Source organism: Fundulus heteroclitus, chromosome 13 (assembly GCF_011125445.2).
Source record: "Fundulus heteroclitus isolate FHET01 chromosome 13, MU-UCD_Fhet_4.1, whole genome shotgun sequence".
In the NCBI taxonomy this organism is placed as follows: Eukaryota; Metazoa; Chordata; class Actinopteri; order Cyprinodontiformes; family Fundulidae; genus Fundulus; species Fundulus heteroclitus.
Window position 1 is genome coordinate 2,171,802 of NC_046373.1, and position 14,154 is coordinate 2,185,955.

Here is a 14,154-nt window from a genome sequence, read left to right on the forward strand (position 1 = left end):
TGGGCTGTGACAAGCTCCCTTGGGTAGTCAGCGACGTAACAGAGGAGGGTCGGCTTCAACCCTCCTCGCTGCATCATCCCTTTTAAAACGCACATGGAGAGGGCAAAAAGCGTCTTAACACCGGCTTCACGTGTTATGTGAGCAGTTCTATGGTCGATCTAAAACATTAAACGGTCTCATTCAACGTTCAAAATGTTGAGATGGTTATTCATCTAATGTGTTAGTGTATTAATGCAACAACCTACGGATTACTTTTTCTTCCAAAACAACATGCTGTGTATAAAAATGTTTAATAAACTGCTGCTCAGAGGTCTGCTGTTGAGTAGGTCGCTGGGTGTTTGTGCTCAAATTAAATATCAAATTAAAATGAAAGTTAAAAAAAGGTTTGTGTTCACCCTACATTTTCAATTTTGAGAAGATTTTCATTTGTTTGCATATTTTATGTAGCTCCTCACAGTGAAAACTTTCAAATCAAAATATTTTCAAAAGCTGCTGCATCAACCACCTTGACTGATGGACCAATTATGTACCAATTTTGAATTGTGGTCGAGGGCCCCACAAAATCATTCCAGGGTCCGCAAAAGGACCCCTGGCCCCTTTCGATACCCTCGGCAGTGTTTACCCATGGATTTTTTTTAGCAGCCACGAGTTTATTGCTTGAACACCAGGTTTATATCTGGACTACAACTATGCCTCATCTTCTCTTGTATATAAGGCAGTACAGCAACAATGCCTAAGTCAAATTGCTTTAAAACCTGGGACGGCTTCACCTCTCCGCAGACGTTTTAGGTGATTTATAAAAGGTATGATGGGTAATCGATGTGACACAATCATCAGTTATAGCTTAATAGGTGAAAACCATTGCGTTTCTTTCTGTGGCGGAGGCCGTTCTTGCTATAGAAGGATAAGTTCCCAACAAATGCTGACAATGAATCTGTGTTGGACTCAGCAGTTGAAACTCAAAGACACAAACATCCTTGTTAAAAATACAAAGTGAGGTGCGTTGACTTCCATAGTCTTCCATTCATTTTCAAGCCTTTCTATGGCCTAAGACTAACCCTGACGTAAAAAACCTAATTGACACCTTAGTGCTAAACCTAGCCTCTAGCCAATAAAAATGCGAGGGCCAAAAATTGGCCACACTTTACACCAAAGTCCTCGCTTTAACTGGTAAAATGAGCAAAAAATGTTCTCGCTCGGCTGCAAGAACAAGAAAAAACACACACACACACACACACACACACATAGCCAGAGTAAATGAAAGTTCCCCGAATGTCCTGGGGAGAAAGAAAGTTGAACAATGTGTTTACAAAGCTATATCAGGTACGGTGGTGGCGCAGGGGTAGTGTGTACAACACATGTACCGAGGCCTCAGAGCTCGATGTGGCTGTCTCGGGTTCGCATCTCGGTCCATGGACCTTTGCCCCGTGTCTTCCCCCTCTCTCTCAACCCTATTTCCTGTTAGCCTACTGTTAAATAAAGCTGCCACAAAATAAAAAATAAAAAATCATTGGTTATCCTTACAACCTTTACACCTTCAACAATTTGTAGGATACTGATATCAAAACCGATCCATTTGGCATAATATGGTTAATCTGGCGCACATCACTGAAAAGACTGTGTCCCACAGCACAAAGCTTAACGTCCACTGGGAGAAAATCTCTTTATTCCACTTGTTAAAGTCTGTTTTCACCTTATTATATCTCAGAACGGAATAAATATCATCACAAATGATTTCACAACATAAACATTAAAGTATTCCTTGATAGGCAATCAGGAGTTTATTTTTTAGGAGTTGAATTAAAAATACTCTTCTAGCTCTTTTCTGTAGGTAATTAATCTACAGAAAAAGTGATAGCAGCAGTCAAGGGGATCTCAGTTTGGAGAATGAAAGAAAAGCTCTCATGAAGGAGTCAAGCTAAGAACTCCCAAGGGCCAATTCAAGAGGAGCTCTAGAATCAATTCAATTTGAGAGGCCAACTCAAGAGGAGATCTTGAATAGGGCCAGGGGGAAAGGGCCAAAATACAAAGAACACAGACTGATTCCTGCTGTTGGGGGAAGCACCACATTAGGCAATTTTACACCCCATTACTTTAGCATAAAGCATCTGTTTACTTTGCCACTACTTACTCTACAGCACGTATTTGCCTGCTCTCAGGCTGCTGAATGAATCCTGTAACAGATCAACAACCGTGTGCCTTTATTTCTAGGGGTAAAACAGGACAATCCTTATCAGAAGGAACTGTTGAACAGAGAAATCGAACAACCCCCTGGGGGACAGAGCTGACCAGTAGTAAAATATATTAGCCATCAGTGCTCATATTGCTATTGTAGCAGCTTCACCAAGCGATGTTCAGAAAGCAGTGAACAACTTCAGCAGTAAACTGCTGTCTTGTGGGGAAAAAGTGTGCCGAGATGCAAAAATCCCTCCTGTGATATTTGCTTGAACTGCTGCGAAAGTTTTGATATCGAGTTTCTTAAAATGGTGGTAATGTGATATTGAATGAGCCTTGCTCTGCTTCACCTCAGCTTCTCTTTGCTAATTCTCTAATCTGAGCTGTCAATAAAATACCCCTAGCTCATATTTCCTCAAAACAACCACACTGGGAAAATGTTCAAAAAGGTGGGTAAATAGAAATCAGACAGTCAGCGGAAATCAGGAGAATGGGAATACATTTTGAGCAGTGGGATGGAGCATAATCTTCTTCAATCATCGTCTCCTCACACCCAATAGGAAACCATCATATTTAAAACTACTCTATATTGTGACGTGGATATTAATTGTTTGGATAACGCTGACATTTATTCATTTTAATTTTAGCTTTTATATGAACCATATGAAAGCTATTGGCCCCTGCAAAAGATGTGCAGAAAAGTATTATAACTATGTAGTTTAATCTCACACACAGTAAAACTGTAGCGGTTCTCTAACATCAAGCTTTGGGCTCCTCTCTAAACATGGCGGCAGCGTAAACAGGCGTCCTCCTCCATCATCTTTGTCTCATTTTCAGCTGTTTTAAAACTTCTTTATTATTGCTCTGACTGTGGAAATGTGCAAGTGCAGCTGAGTTGCTGTTTGCTGGCAGTCGCCTCCTGACCTATGCAGTTACCTGCTTTACTTGATTGCCATGTTCTCTTATTTCTCTCCTAGATACTGGATCTAGCCGATTGCTAATTAAGGTTTCTAGACAATCTGTTTGAAAAGGTAAAGTATGCAATTCTCCAGTTATTTTCTTTTAAATAGGACCTAAGAGGGGTGCCACTACCACTGCTTTTTGCTAAAAACTAATTATTAATCAACGTTGGCTTAAATGTTGGATTTTTCTTACGCTATCAGTGTGAGTTATGCTACTCAAACAACACAACGGTTTTTAAAGCTAATTGCACATCCGGCAGTAGCTAGATAGTTTTATCACCAACGTGCACCGTAATGGGTCTGTATTTCTTCAATTATTTTTTACAATCAGAAGCAACCGTCTCATTTTAGACGTTGTTTTTTAATCTGTGTACAAAAAACCTCCAAGTTGCATCAGCGGCTCTCCCATTTTTTGGGATTTTGATAACAACAACAAAAAAAGGACCGATTTATTCTGCACCAGATAGCTTGACAAAGGATCTAGGGATAGGCAGCTGTTTGAAAGTGATGAGGAAACATTACTTTACATCAGAGATTATTGTGTTTCCCTTGTTGAAAAAGAGGAAGCTTGTACCAGGTGAGCACTGGAAAATAATCTACACTGCGCTGAAGCTGTAGATTGTTTAATGAGACTTCTGAGGCAGTCAGAGGTGAATAACTGCAAAATGAAGAGACAGACGAAGTGGGAAGAAAGCTCCACGCTGTATTATCTAATCGCATTACGGGGCGGTGGGTGTTAGTTTTCCTTATTATACAGCTGTAATAAGAACAATACACAAAAACATAGCCGGCTAAAATCAGATTGCTGCAGAAAAGATTGTTCTTTACTGTGAGAATCCGCGCATTTGAGCTCCCTTTGCCTAACCAGCAGATATGCTGGTGTGTCGTTTTGCTGCTTCTCTGGACCGTTGCATCGGACAGTTTAAAGGGGGCGCTTTGTCAAGCTAAAACCAGCGAGCGTTAGCTTATGTTGTCTGGGAGGTTTATAACGGCGCTGATACTCGTTGGCCTTTCTATGTTGCTCTCAAACATCCTTGTCGTACTGTTCCATGTCGTACTGACCGTTCTGTAACGGCCTAATTTCAGCGTAATTTTGACAACTTTTAATGTAATGGCCCGTTACGCTGAAATGCGCTGCCGAGAACCCTGGAATGTTGTTCAAATATCTTCTTGTATTATAATTCTTAAAAACAAATTTTAATCAGCGAGAAAAACCTTTAAAAAAAGTTTTTTTGTGCATATTGTATTCATTTAGCCAAATTTATTTCTGTTCTCCACCATCTGCACCTTAGTCTCACTGCCCCATCATGAAGATTTGTACATTTGGCACAAATTGCACTTTTGCTTTCTAACAGATAATTATGAGTGAGAATAAGTTCTGACTTGCCCCTCTGACTGCAAGCTGTAATTTACAGGCAAATGTAACTAACGACGAAGCCTTTAATCTGTTTCTCAGATAGATGCTTTTGTTGGTCAACTTCTTAACAAGGAATAAAAAGAAAAATCATGTTTCGTTCCTTCGCAATGATGCCGCCAAACTCAATAATTAGCAAAGCAGATCATGACATAAAGATCAAGAAATCGATTGTCTGTCTCTGAATTTCCAACTAAAACCTTTGGCGAGAATGCAGCAGATTAATACTGAGGGAGAGTATTTTTAGAAAATAATATGAAGAAGTAGCATGAGCTCCAATAAGTCTCTGTGGAAAGCAGTGATCATAGATGCAAATCTATATTGTCATATGGCCTTTAGTGAACTTCATGAGAATATCATTTAAAGTAACCCTGACTGTCCCCACGTTGCACTAAAACGCCTTGCAGAGAGATAGACGTTCCTCACAGAGAGATAGCGTGTTTGTTCTCAAATAGGAACTTTGTCAGAGAGCTTATTTAGTCTGAAGACAGTGCCGTCCTGGAAGGTGTTAGGTGATAAATGAGCAGTAATGCAGAGGAACATTACCTGCCCACATGACCAGCACCACAACAATGATGATGAGCTCTCCGGCCCTCAGCTGGGCTGCCTGACCAACCTCCTCCATCGTCACCTCGTCTGCAGAGAGGACACACACACACACACACACACACACACACACACACACACACACACACACACACACGCACACACACACAGAAAACACACATTCAGAGACAACAAAGGCAAGGCGGAACACACTGTAATTCATTGTGGGCCGGGCAGCGAAAGCCAAATCTCCATCACTCGCAAACTCTGCGGGGAAAGATAAAAGAATCAAAGAGGGCGACATGAAAACAGAGAGGCTGACTGGTGTGAATTCTTCACTTTGCTCTGTGTAATTAAAGCTAAGCGAGAGCAGCCGTCTGCCGGGACAAAGGGGCCCGGACCCCCACCACATCAGTCACTGGGCTTCTCTCGCTGACAGCACTCTGGCTGCCGCAGCATAACACCACTCATGGCCGTAAAGGTTGGAACGCAGTCTGAATTACAGCCTTTCGGCCTCTGCTGCCATCAGAAAGCTTTGTGCCATTTTGCACGTCCGTCTGGTCGGACCGTCTCGCTCATCCAGCCAGCACTCGTTTCCCCTGGCTTTGTGTGTTATCAGTGTAAAACAAACTCAAAACTTGGACTGCCTACGATTTCCTTCTCTGTCGGCCATTGTTGTTTGTGTGGGGAGAGTCAAATTTGCTCTTTATTGGTGGAAAGCAGATGTTGCTTCTATAGTGGGGCTGGGCGATATTGAAAAAAAGCATATTAATAAAAATTATATTAAATTCTAATAAATGATATTGATAAATATCGATAATTATGAAAAAGTTCAAAGCATAAATTTTAAGTGCTGCCCTGGCTATTTTATGTTGTTGCTTCATGACCTATTTTTAGATAGAGAACACTGAATTCAAACTCAACCCTTTATTCACCCAACTTTTAACCAAAACCGCACGTTTTAAAAAAAAAGAAAAAGGAACACGTGCTCTTTGAACTCTTTGAAAAGAGCAGAGCATTCCTGAGTCTGTGATTCAGATTGGTTGGGAGGATGTAATGACTGCAACATTAGGCTACTTGATAGGCTAGAAGGCAAAAGGAAGGAAAACTTTTCTTCTATTGAACTTTTTATTGACCCTTTTTTTCCTATCGCACCACACGTCTATTGGTTGATACGTATTGTTATTGAATTATCGTCTGGCCCTCTTCTATAGCACAATTGACTTTCTAAATGAATGTAACAACATACTATATCTGATGCAGGCAGCAAATTGGAAAGGGTCGCAAAATTCTAGAGATTAAGATGAGGCCAAAAGAGAACATGAACTCGGGGAAGCACATACTGGGTAAAGGAAGCTGCTTTTAATGGTGAAATCATAATTCCTTCATGAAGGAGTCAAAATAAATTATATTATATTTGGATGCATTAATAAAATTGCATGGTTGTAATAATGTTATTATCCTACAATAACAACATCAGATGGAAACTTTACTATTTTTACAATTTACTTCTTAAGTGAAACTAAAATCTATTAAAAAAATTGGTTTTGTTTTCCAAAATAAAACTAAAGTTTTGCTGCATTGTAAAGAATCTGCGTTCAATACAGAACCCGGATTCCACTTGTCTAACTGCTGAAGGCAGTGGAGAAAGCAGGACTCCATCTCCCTGATGTGGAAAAATATCTAGTTGTTGTTGTGCTCCCAAATGAAATAAAGAGAAATAAAGAGTAAACAGATGACAAGCTCTGTTTATTTTTAGATTCTGGGGCCCGAGTGGCCTTTATTTATGGTGTTCTGAAAGGGAACGGGCAGAGAGAGAAGGAGGGGAGATATTCAGCGATGTCAGGTATTGAGTCCAAAAACAGCAATGGATCAGATGAGCCTCAGCTCTGACAAAAACCCACCACTGAAATTATTTTTGCCCGGTTTTAACAAAAACAATTTGCTATGCAACATAATTTACTCTGTCTTTGAAAAATGGTTTTAAAGCCAGAGCAGGAAGCTTCAAATTGACTTCCAAATTCTCCGTTGTTACAGTGTTTACAAACTGTCTTTTATCACATCCGTCACAGTATAAATGTTCATTTTTCCTACTAGATTGATAAAGTGCTGCCACTCCAATGATTCAAAAGTATTGGGTTCTTCTTCTTGACTAATTAAGATAAATAAATTCATGCTAGCTCCAGCTGGAAAGTGCCTGGTGAAACAGACTTTCTCTAAAATCAAAATTCTTGCAAGACACGCATAAACTTGTGTAATGTGCTCCTACTGCAACTCCATTAAATGGGTTATAAAAATATTTGGGGTGAAAAGTTTCCAACCTCCACTTTTTTAAACGTCTTTTGCGAAATGCAGTCCTTGTGTCAGCCTAATGAACTGCACTGAAACTCTGTGGTTCCTTCATGCCGTCTGACCATTGCAGTGTGAGTAAGTTAACCCAGTTGTTCCAAATGTCATGATCTTGACACTAGTGCTGGTCTGATTCTCTACCTCACACACCTGTCCAGCTCGGCCCCGCTCTCATCATCGGTCATCACATCCACCTGCATATCTCACTATATAACCAGCCCTCAGATCAGTCACTAGTGCCAGATTATTACAAGCCACTGGTGAGTCTAATCCAGCATTTTCAGTCTGCCTACCTGCCTGCCTGTGATCTGATCCACGTCTTTCTCCTGATTCTCTGAGCCTGCCTTACCCCTGTCGGATCTGATCGCCTGCCTGTTACCGGATCTGTATCTGTGCCCTAACTCTGCCCTCAGATTCTGATTTGGACTGTCTTTGAATTTGTGATTACCTGGCTCTGACTCTGGACCTGTTCTCGGATTACGGACTCAATCATCTTGCCTGCCTCTGTCATCACAGTTCAGACCCATTGCCTGCCTGCTACCTGCAGCAGTTTACCATTAAATAAACTGCCTTTAAACACATACCTGTCTTGTCTGGCTGAATTCTGGGTCCTCTGTTTCTGTTCATTACACCAAAAAGCTAAGTGCTTGCTCTCATTTCTGGTCCTGCACATCACGGTCGCCCGAATAGATAACTCTCCGTAAAAGTCTGTGATACAGCTTTGTCTGGATGAGTTTAGGAGGATGTTCTTCAAACATCCCTGCGCTACCTGGCTATCAAGATCCCTGTTACCATGGCGATCCCTCTAAGCTTAAGCTGCCGCCTGAAGCCTGACAGAAGGAGCGGTAGGTGTATACACTTTAATAAGCTGAATGTTAAAGAATGATATACTTCTGTTCATGAGGACATGGCTTGAAACTAGATGTTCAGCGGACACCGGTAAAGCAGATGCCACTTTTATCCTTCAGATATACAGAAGAGGTACTAATCTTCAGCATAAGCACTCATGGACTGATCATTGCATTAAATATAGTAGTTTTTCTTAAGGCAAGTTCCTAATTTTTCAAACCATTGGTTTGCTTTCTGTAATATAACCCTTTCATGCAGGTCAAAACACACGGAAATGAAAGGAAAAGCCAGTGAGCTGTTTTTAATTCGCCTCTGCAACTGTAGATAATCCTAAAAAGAAGAGGCGAGCTCTGGTACGGCCCAGAATTGTGTGACTACTGACAAGGGATGCATGCAGCACAATTAAATAATATTATATTATAATTATATTTTAGACACAAGGCCCACAAGGAGGAGCAGAAATACATCCAGAATGAGCTCAAAAAGTCAACTGGGGGCCAGCTCCATGTCGGCCCACAATGGAGGCAGTGGGCTAGGTTGCAGGGGTAGGTGCGGGTCATGATGTGGCTAAATCATACAGTGTTCTTCATAAATTCTCTCGGTTGAGGACTCAATGTACTTGTTCATTTTATCTCAGTCTACTGGAAAGAACAGGAATTTTCAACACGGTGTCGGACTATTGTGCAACTACGAAGCAACCTGCTGCAACAAAGCTGAGTAGCATGACAGAAACCAATTAGTTTCAAGAGGGACAACAGTATGGAGGCTTGTGAAATGTGATCGCTGTGATAGACTATTCCAAAACCTCCGATAATTTAGCTCAATGCATCAAGAACAGCTGCAGTATTTTCTCCGTCTAAACAACAGAAGACAGAAACCCGGGGAAAATCTGTTAGCAGATTTGTAGCACAGCTACAAATGCAAAGTCGTGTCAGGCTGATTAATACCCGCTTAGAGGGGGAGGAGAGCAGTAATGGCCAGGAGATTTAATCAGGACAGCTAATGAATGCCTCCACCAACACCAGCTGAATTCATCCATCAAAGTCAGAGCGCCGCAACATCGAAACAAATTACACCTCTAAATATATGTCACATGACCAGACCAAGGGGCCTCACAAAAGTATTCACACCCTTAAAACCTTCCAAAATGTTGCCACATTGTAACCAAAAACTTCAAGGTATACCAACACAAAGTAGCAATAATATATATATATATATATATATATATATATATATATATATATATATATATATATATATATATATATATATATATATATATATATATATATATAATACTTTACAACATTAACTAATATAGTTAATGTGGTAAAGCATCCAACAGCTCCACAAAAACCAAGGAACAGACCAGGCAGGAATAACATGGAGAAAATGGAAAGAGTTTGGCCCAACCACAAACTTACCAAGACTAGGCCGGTGTAGGTCCCAGATCAGCTCGGGTGGTCAGATTGGCTCGGGGGGCCTGCGCTTCCCGATGACGTCAGTTATATGGCAATTCCACTCAAACAAACTACATTACGCCTGCGGTCTCCATTTGTTACAAATCAATTTTTATTTTGTTAATTTATGGTTATTTTCCAGTAACTTAATCGAGGCATGAAAACTTTTAACATCATTTTGGAATGCTTTTGTGGTAGTCTGACAATTTAATTGGTAATTTTGCAGGATCAAAGTTACATCTTAAGAGAAATTTCCTTCCTCCAATTAAAAAAAGAAAAGTTGTGAAGGGAAACTAAACCATAAGCTCTTTTCATTTTTAATAAGTCTGCAGCCATTTTAATTTTATCATGGCATTCATCACTTTAAAATCAATAACGTTTATTCCTCCTTTTTCTACTGATATTACTATGTTGTTTTTTCTGATCACATGTTTTTTATTATTCCAGAAGAAATCGTGACAATATTCTTCCAAAAATTGAGCCAACTGTCAAATATTTGTTGATTTTTTTGTGTGAAATGGCTTGAATATTTGTTCTGTCATTTTCAGTGTAGTCCTTGTCAATCATTATACCTAAATATTTTACCTCATTTATATCAATTAAAGTGGGTTGATTATTTTGAATCGCTAAGATTTCACATTTTTCTATATTCATCTTTAAGCCTGAAGCTTTTGAGAGAAAAAAAACGTTAAATTAACTAAATAAAATTGATTCGTTACAAATGCAGACCGCGGGCTCAATGTAGTTTGTTTGAGTGGCGTTGCCATAATGTGACGTCATCGGGAGGCGCAGGGACCATGGAGAATTTCTTCGTAAAAATTGTCCGTTTACAAACCGCAATCAAGCTCTCGAATAAAACCTACACCCCGCTATAATTACTTTAGTAAGTTGTCCAGACCAATCAGAATGTTTTGCGTAATTGTGCAAACGTTAAACCAATCATGTATAGTGACGTCATCAGAAGGCGCAGGGCCCTGAGTCGATCTGACCACCCGAGCAGATCTGGTACCTACACAGTCCCCCTAAACTAACAGGCAGGGCAAGGAGAGCATTAACAAGAGAAGAGGCCCGTGGGAACTCTGGAGGATCTGTGGTTGAGAAGGGAGGATCTGACAATGAAAGGACTGTTAATCTTAAACTCTAGAAATCTGGCCTTTAGGGGAAAGTGGCCGAAAGAAAGCCCAATTTGAAAGACAGCCATAAAAAGTCCTATTTGCAGTTCGCGACAAGTGAGCACAGACAAGGGAAGACAGAAAACATATGGGAAAAGCTGCTTTGGTCAGACCAAAACTGATTTTTTTTCTCCACCTACTCTGTGGTGGTAAAGTAACACTATGAAACATGGTGGTGGCCCCACCATAGTGTGGAAAATGTTCTTCACAAGGAAGATAAGATGGTTAGAGCTGATGGAAAATGGGTTATGGAGTTAAAATCAGGAATCCTGAAGAAAAAAAAAAAAAAACTTTTACAGGCTGCAAAAACACGAGACTGGGGAGCAGGTCTACCTGCCAGCAGGACAACGACTACGCTCAGATCTACAATGGAACATTTTAAACTTAAATCCAAATGAGAATCTGTGGCAAGAATTAAACATTGATTTTACGCACAAGTCCTATGTCCAGTCTGAGTAAGCTTGAACTTCTAAGCAAAGAAGAGTGAACACAAATTTCTGTCTGTGGGGGCTCGGTGTGTCGTAACCTCAGTACGAGAGAGAAGGCTACGTTACAAAAGATGGCTACATTTTTGCAACGTGAATACAGTATCAGTTCCCACCATGTGGCTCAAACGGGGCTGAAGCAGACTCAGTCAGCGTAGGGGGTTTCCAGGGAATGGACTGATGCTTTCAGTCCCGATGCCTCTCTTATCGCCTCGCCGCTGATGAACGTTTAGTATTTTGCAGCGCCCCTCAGAAGCAGCTGCTTTTGGCAACGGAACTGGGTCGGACGTGATAAAACTGGAGGTACTGAAAGCCGCTCCAGATAAGAGCAGCGGCCTCTGTGCGCTCGTGAGAAGAGAAGAGCGACGCGAGGGTGGTTCACACCAGGATCGGTGTTTTATTACCATTTTGTTTTGTCCGGGAGAAGCAGAAACATAATGTCAGTGCTCTACGTGATATTTTCTGAGCGAGGAATAAAAGCTAATGAAAAAAAAATACTACAGTTTGTGCCTGCTCCTGTATGTTTGCACATGAGCAAATAGATTGGTGTGTGTCAGCAGAGGGAGATACAGGGAAGCAAAATGTTTGTTTACTCCATCTGTGTTTGACGCATGATTGCTTCTGTGTCTTAATGCTCTCATGCTTGCATTTGTGAGCACTTGTATCCACGGAATTTCAATTCCCTTCTTAGATCTGTCTTTGTAGCATATCTTTCTCCGATATAAGCTACATGACGATGCTTCCCATGGAAAATGTGATGAATACACCAGGAATGTAGTTACATATAGGTTTGCTTTTGGAGGCATCAGAAACACAGCTCATAGTATGTCATAAGTACACAGTGCATCACACGTTTTGTCATCTTACAGCCACAAACCTCAGTGTATTTCTTTTGGGATTTTGCATGATAGATCGGCACAAAATGCAGCATAAAAATGAATTGAAAGGAAAAGGATATTAAAGCTCATCTCAGTCTACTCTTTTTACAGCTGCCTTTTGGAGCAAACACATCTGCAAGGCTTTTGGGGTATGTTTTTAATCAGCATTTTAAACAGAGATCAGCGTTTTTGTCCCCATAGTTCTCCGCAAAATAGTTCAACCTCATCTTGTTGGATGTTTGATGGCGACTGTCTATAAATATCAGTTTTCATGTCCTGCCACAGATTCTCAGTTGCATTTGTTTCGTGATTCCGACACATAAATTTGAGCTCAACCATCCAGTCGTAGCTCAGGGTGTATGTCTGGGGTCATTTTCTCGTTGTACGTTGAAACCTCCATCCCAGTAGCAGGTGCTCTGCAGCTTCTAGCAAGGTTTCTTCCCAGTTGGGGAAAAAAACGCACGGCCACAGCATAATGCTGCCACCATCATATTTCAAAGTGGGGATTTGGGTTGATCCTTCCTCTGCCTGTAAATTTAGGCAGACGGTCATGTCTTGGTAGATTTGAAATTGTTCCATCCTCTTTCCATTTATGAAATTGATTGTAAAATATTTAAAGCTTGTAATCTTGTACAGTCTAACCATAGTCTAAACATCGCTACAACTTTCTCCCTGACCGCTGCTGGGTTCCTTGGTGTTCATTATGTTTGTTCACTAACATTCTCTTAAAAAACTGAAGCCTTTTTAAAAACAGCTGCATTATATTAGATGGAGATGGGCCACTTTTACTAAGTATGAGACTACTGAAGGCAGTGGCTAAACTGACCTTATTTAGGGGCATCAGAATAAAGTAGATTTTCTAAAAAAAAAAAATAAATAAATAAACTTTGTATCATTTTACCTACATTTCACAATTGTGCATTATATCAAATCCCAACAAAAAAATATGACAAAAAGAGACACATTCAAACGTTTAAATCAAAATAAATGCTGATAAATGGTGAGTCTGACACTCACCAGGACTCTTGGACGCCATTTTCTCCGACTCTTTTGGTGTTCTGAAGAGGACAGGCTGGCTTAGGGGGCTGCTGCCTCCCATGCTAATGCTCTGGACATGGACGATGTATTCAGTATCCTCATCCAGATCCCACAGGGCACAGGAGCGGGTGGTGGTGTTGACTTCCTGGATGAACCTCAACATCCGCACATCCTTCTTCTGCAACGGGACATGGTCCAGAGACAATGTGGGAAAAACATGATTTTTTTCTTTTTTTACTTGCAGTAACATCCTCTGCTTTATCACATGTCAATAGTTTTTCAACCGTCATCATTTCTTGGATATATGTTTTAACCATTCCAACATTTTGTAAGAAGATTCTGTTTCCTAAGATGTGGCCCAGTTCATGCTAATGTGTACACCTCTGTGTAGGGTAACAGGTGGGAAAAAGCTTGAGTAAAGTCTCTTGGGTGTTTCTTTTTTTTTTTTTAGGAATGCAGTTAAGCTTAAAGACAGAAATTGCTTTCCAGGCCATGCATACTCTCCTACAAATACACATTATTACCCCGCTACAGCTGCTTGCTCAGGTCAATTGGCTCCTGTTGGATTAAAGAGCACGGCTCCTCTGGGGCACTTTTATTTACCAGCCAATTATAAAAGGAAATTTCTTAAACCATTAAAACTTCACAAGGACAAAATGTGCATCTAACATCTGCAAGTGCTATTATGTGGCTGTAGAAACTAGGCTTCTGAATGTGCCATTTCCCGGTCCAGTTTAAATAATTTATAGAAACACGTGCGCAAAACTTACATATTACTGCTGTAGTGGAATTAAAGACGAGAGGATTTGCTTGCACAGTTCAAAGT

At 40.6% G+C, this 14,154-nt stretch overlaps 1 protein-coding gene across 1 annotated transcript in view; it reads right to left on the reverse strand.

Annotated features, from left to right (window-relative positions):
- Positions 1 to 14,154, reverse strand: part of fndc5b (fibronectin type III domain containing 5b) — a 32,265-nt gene that overhangs the window by 13,168 nt on the left and 4,943 nt on the right. The window contains exons 3-4 of the mRNA XM_012870920.3: positions 13,308 to 13,506; positions 5,098 to 5,187 (exon numbers count right to left, since the gene is read on the reverse strand). Coding sequence (XP_012726374.2) covers positions 5,098 to 5,187; positions 13,308 to 13,506 — 289 coding nt within the window. The remainder of the gene's footprint in view (positions 1 to 5,097; positions 5,188 to 13,307; positions 13,507 to 14,154) is intronic.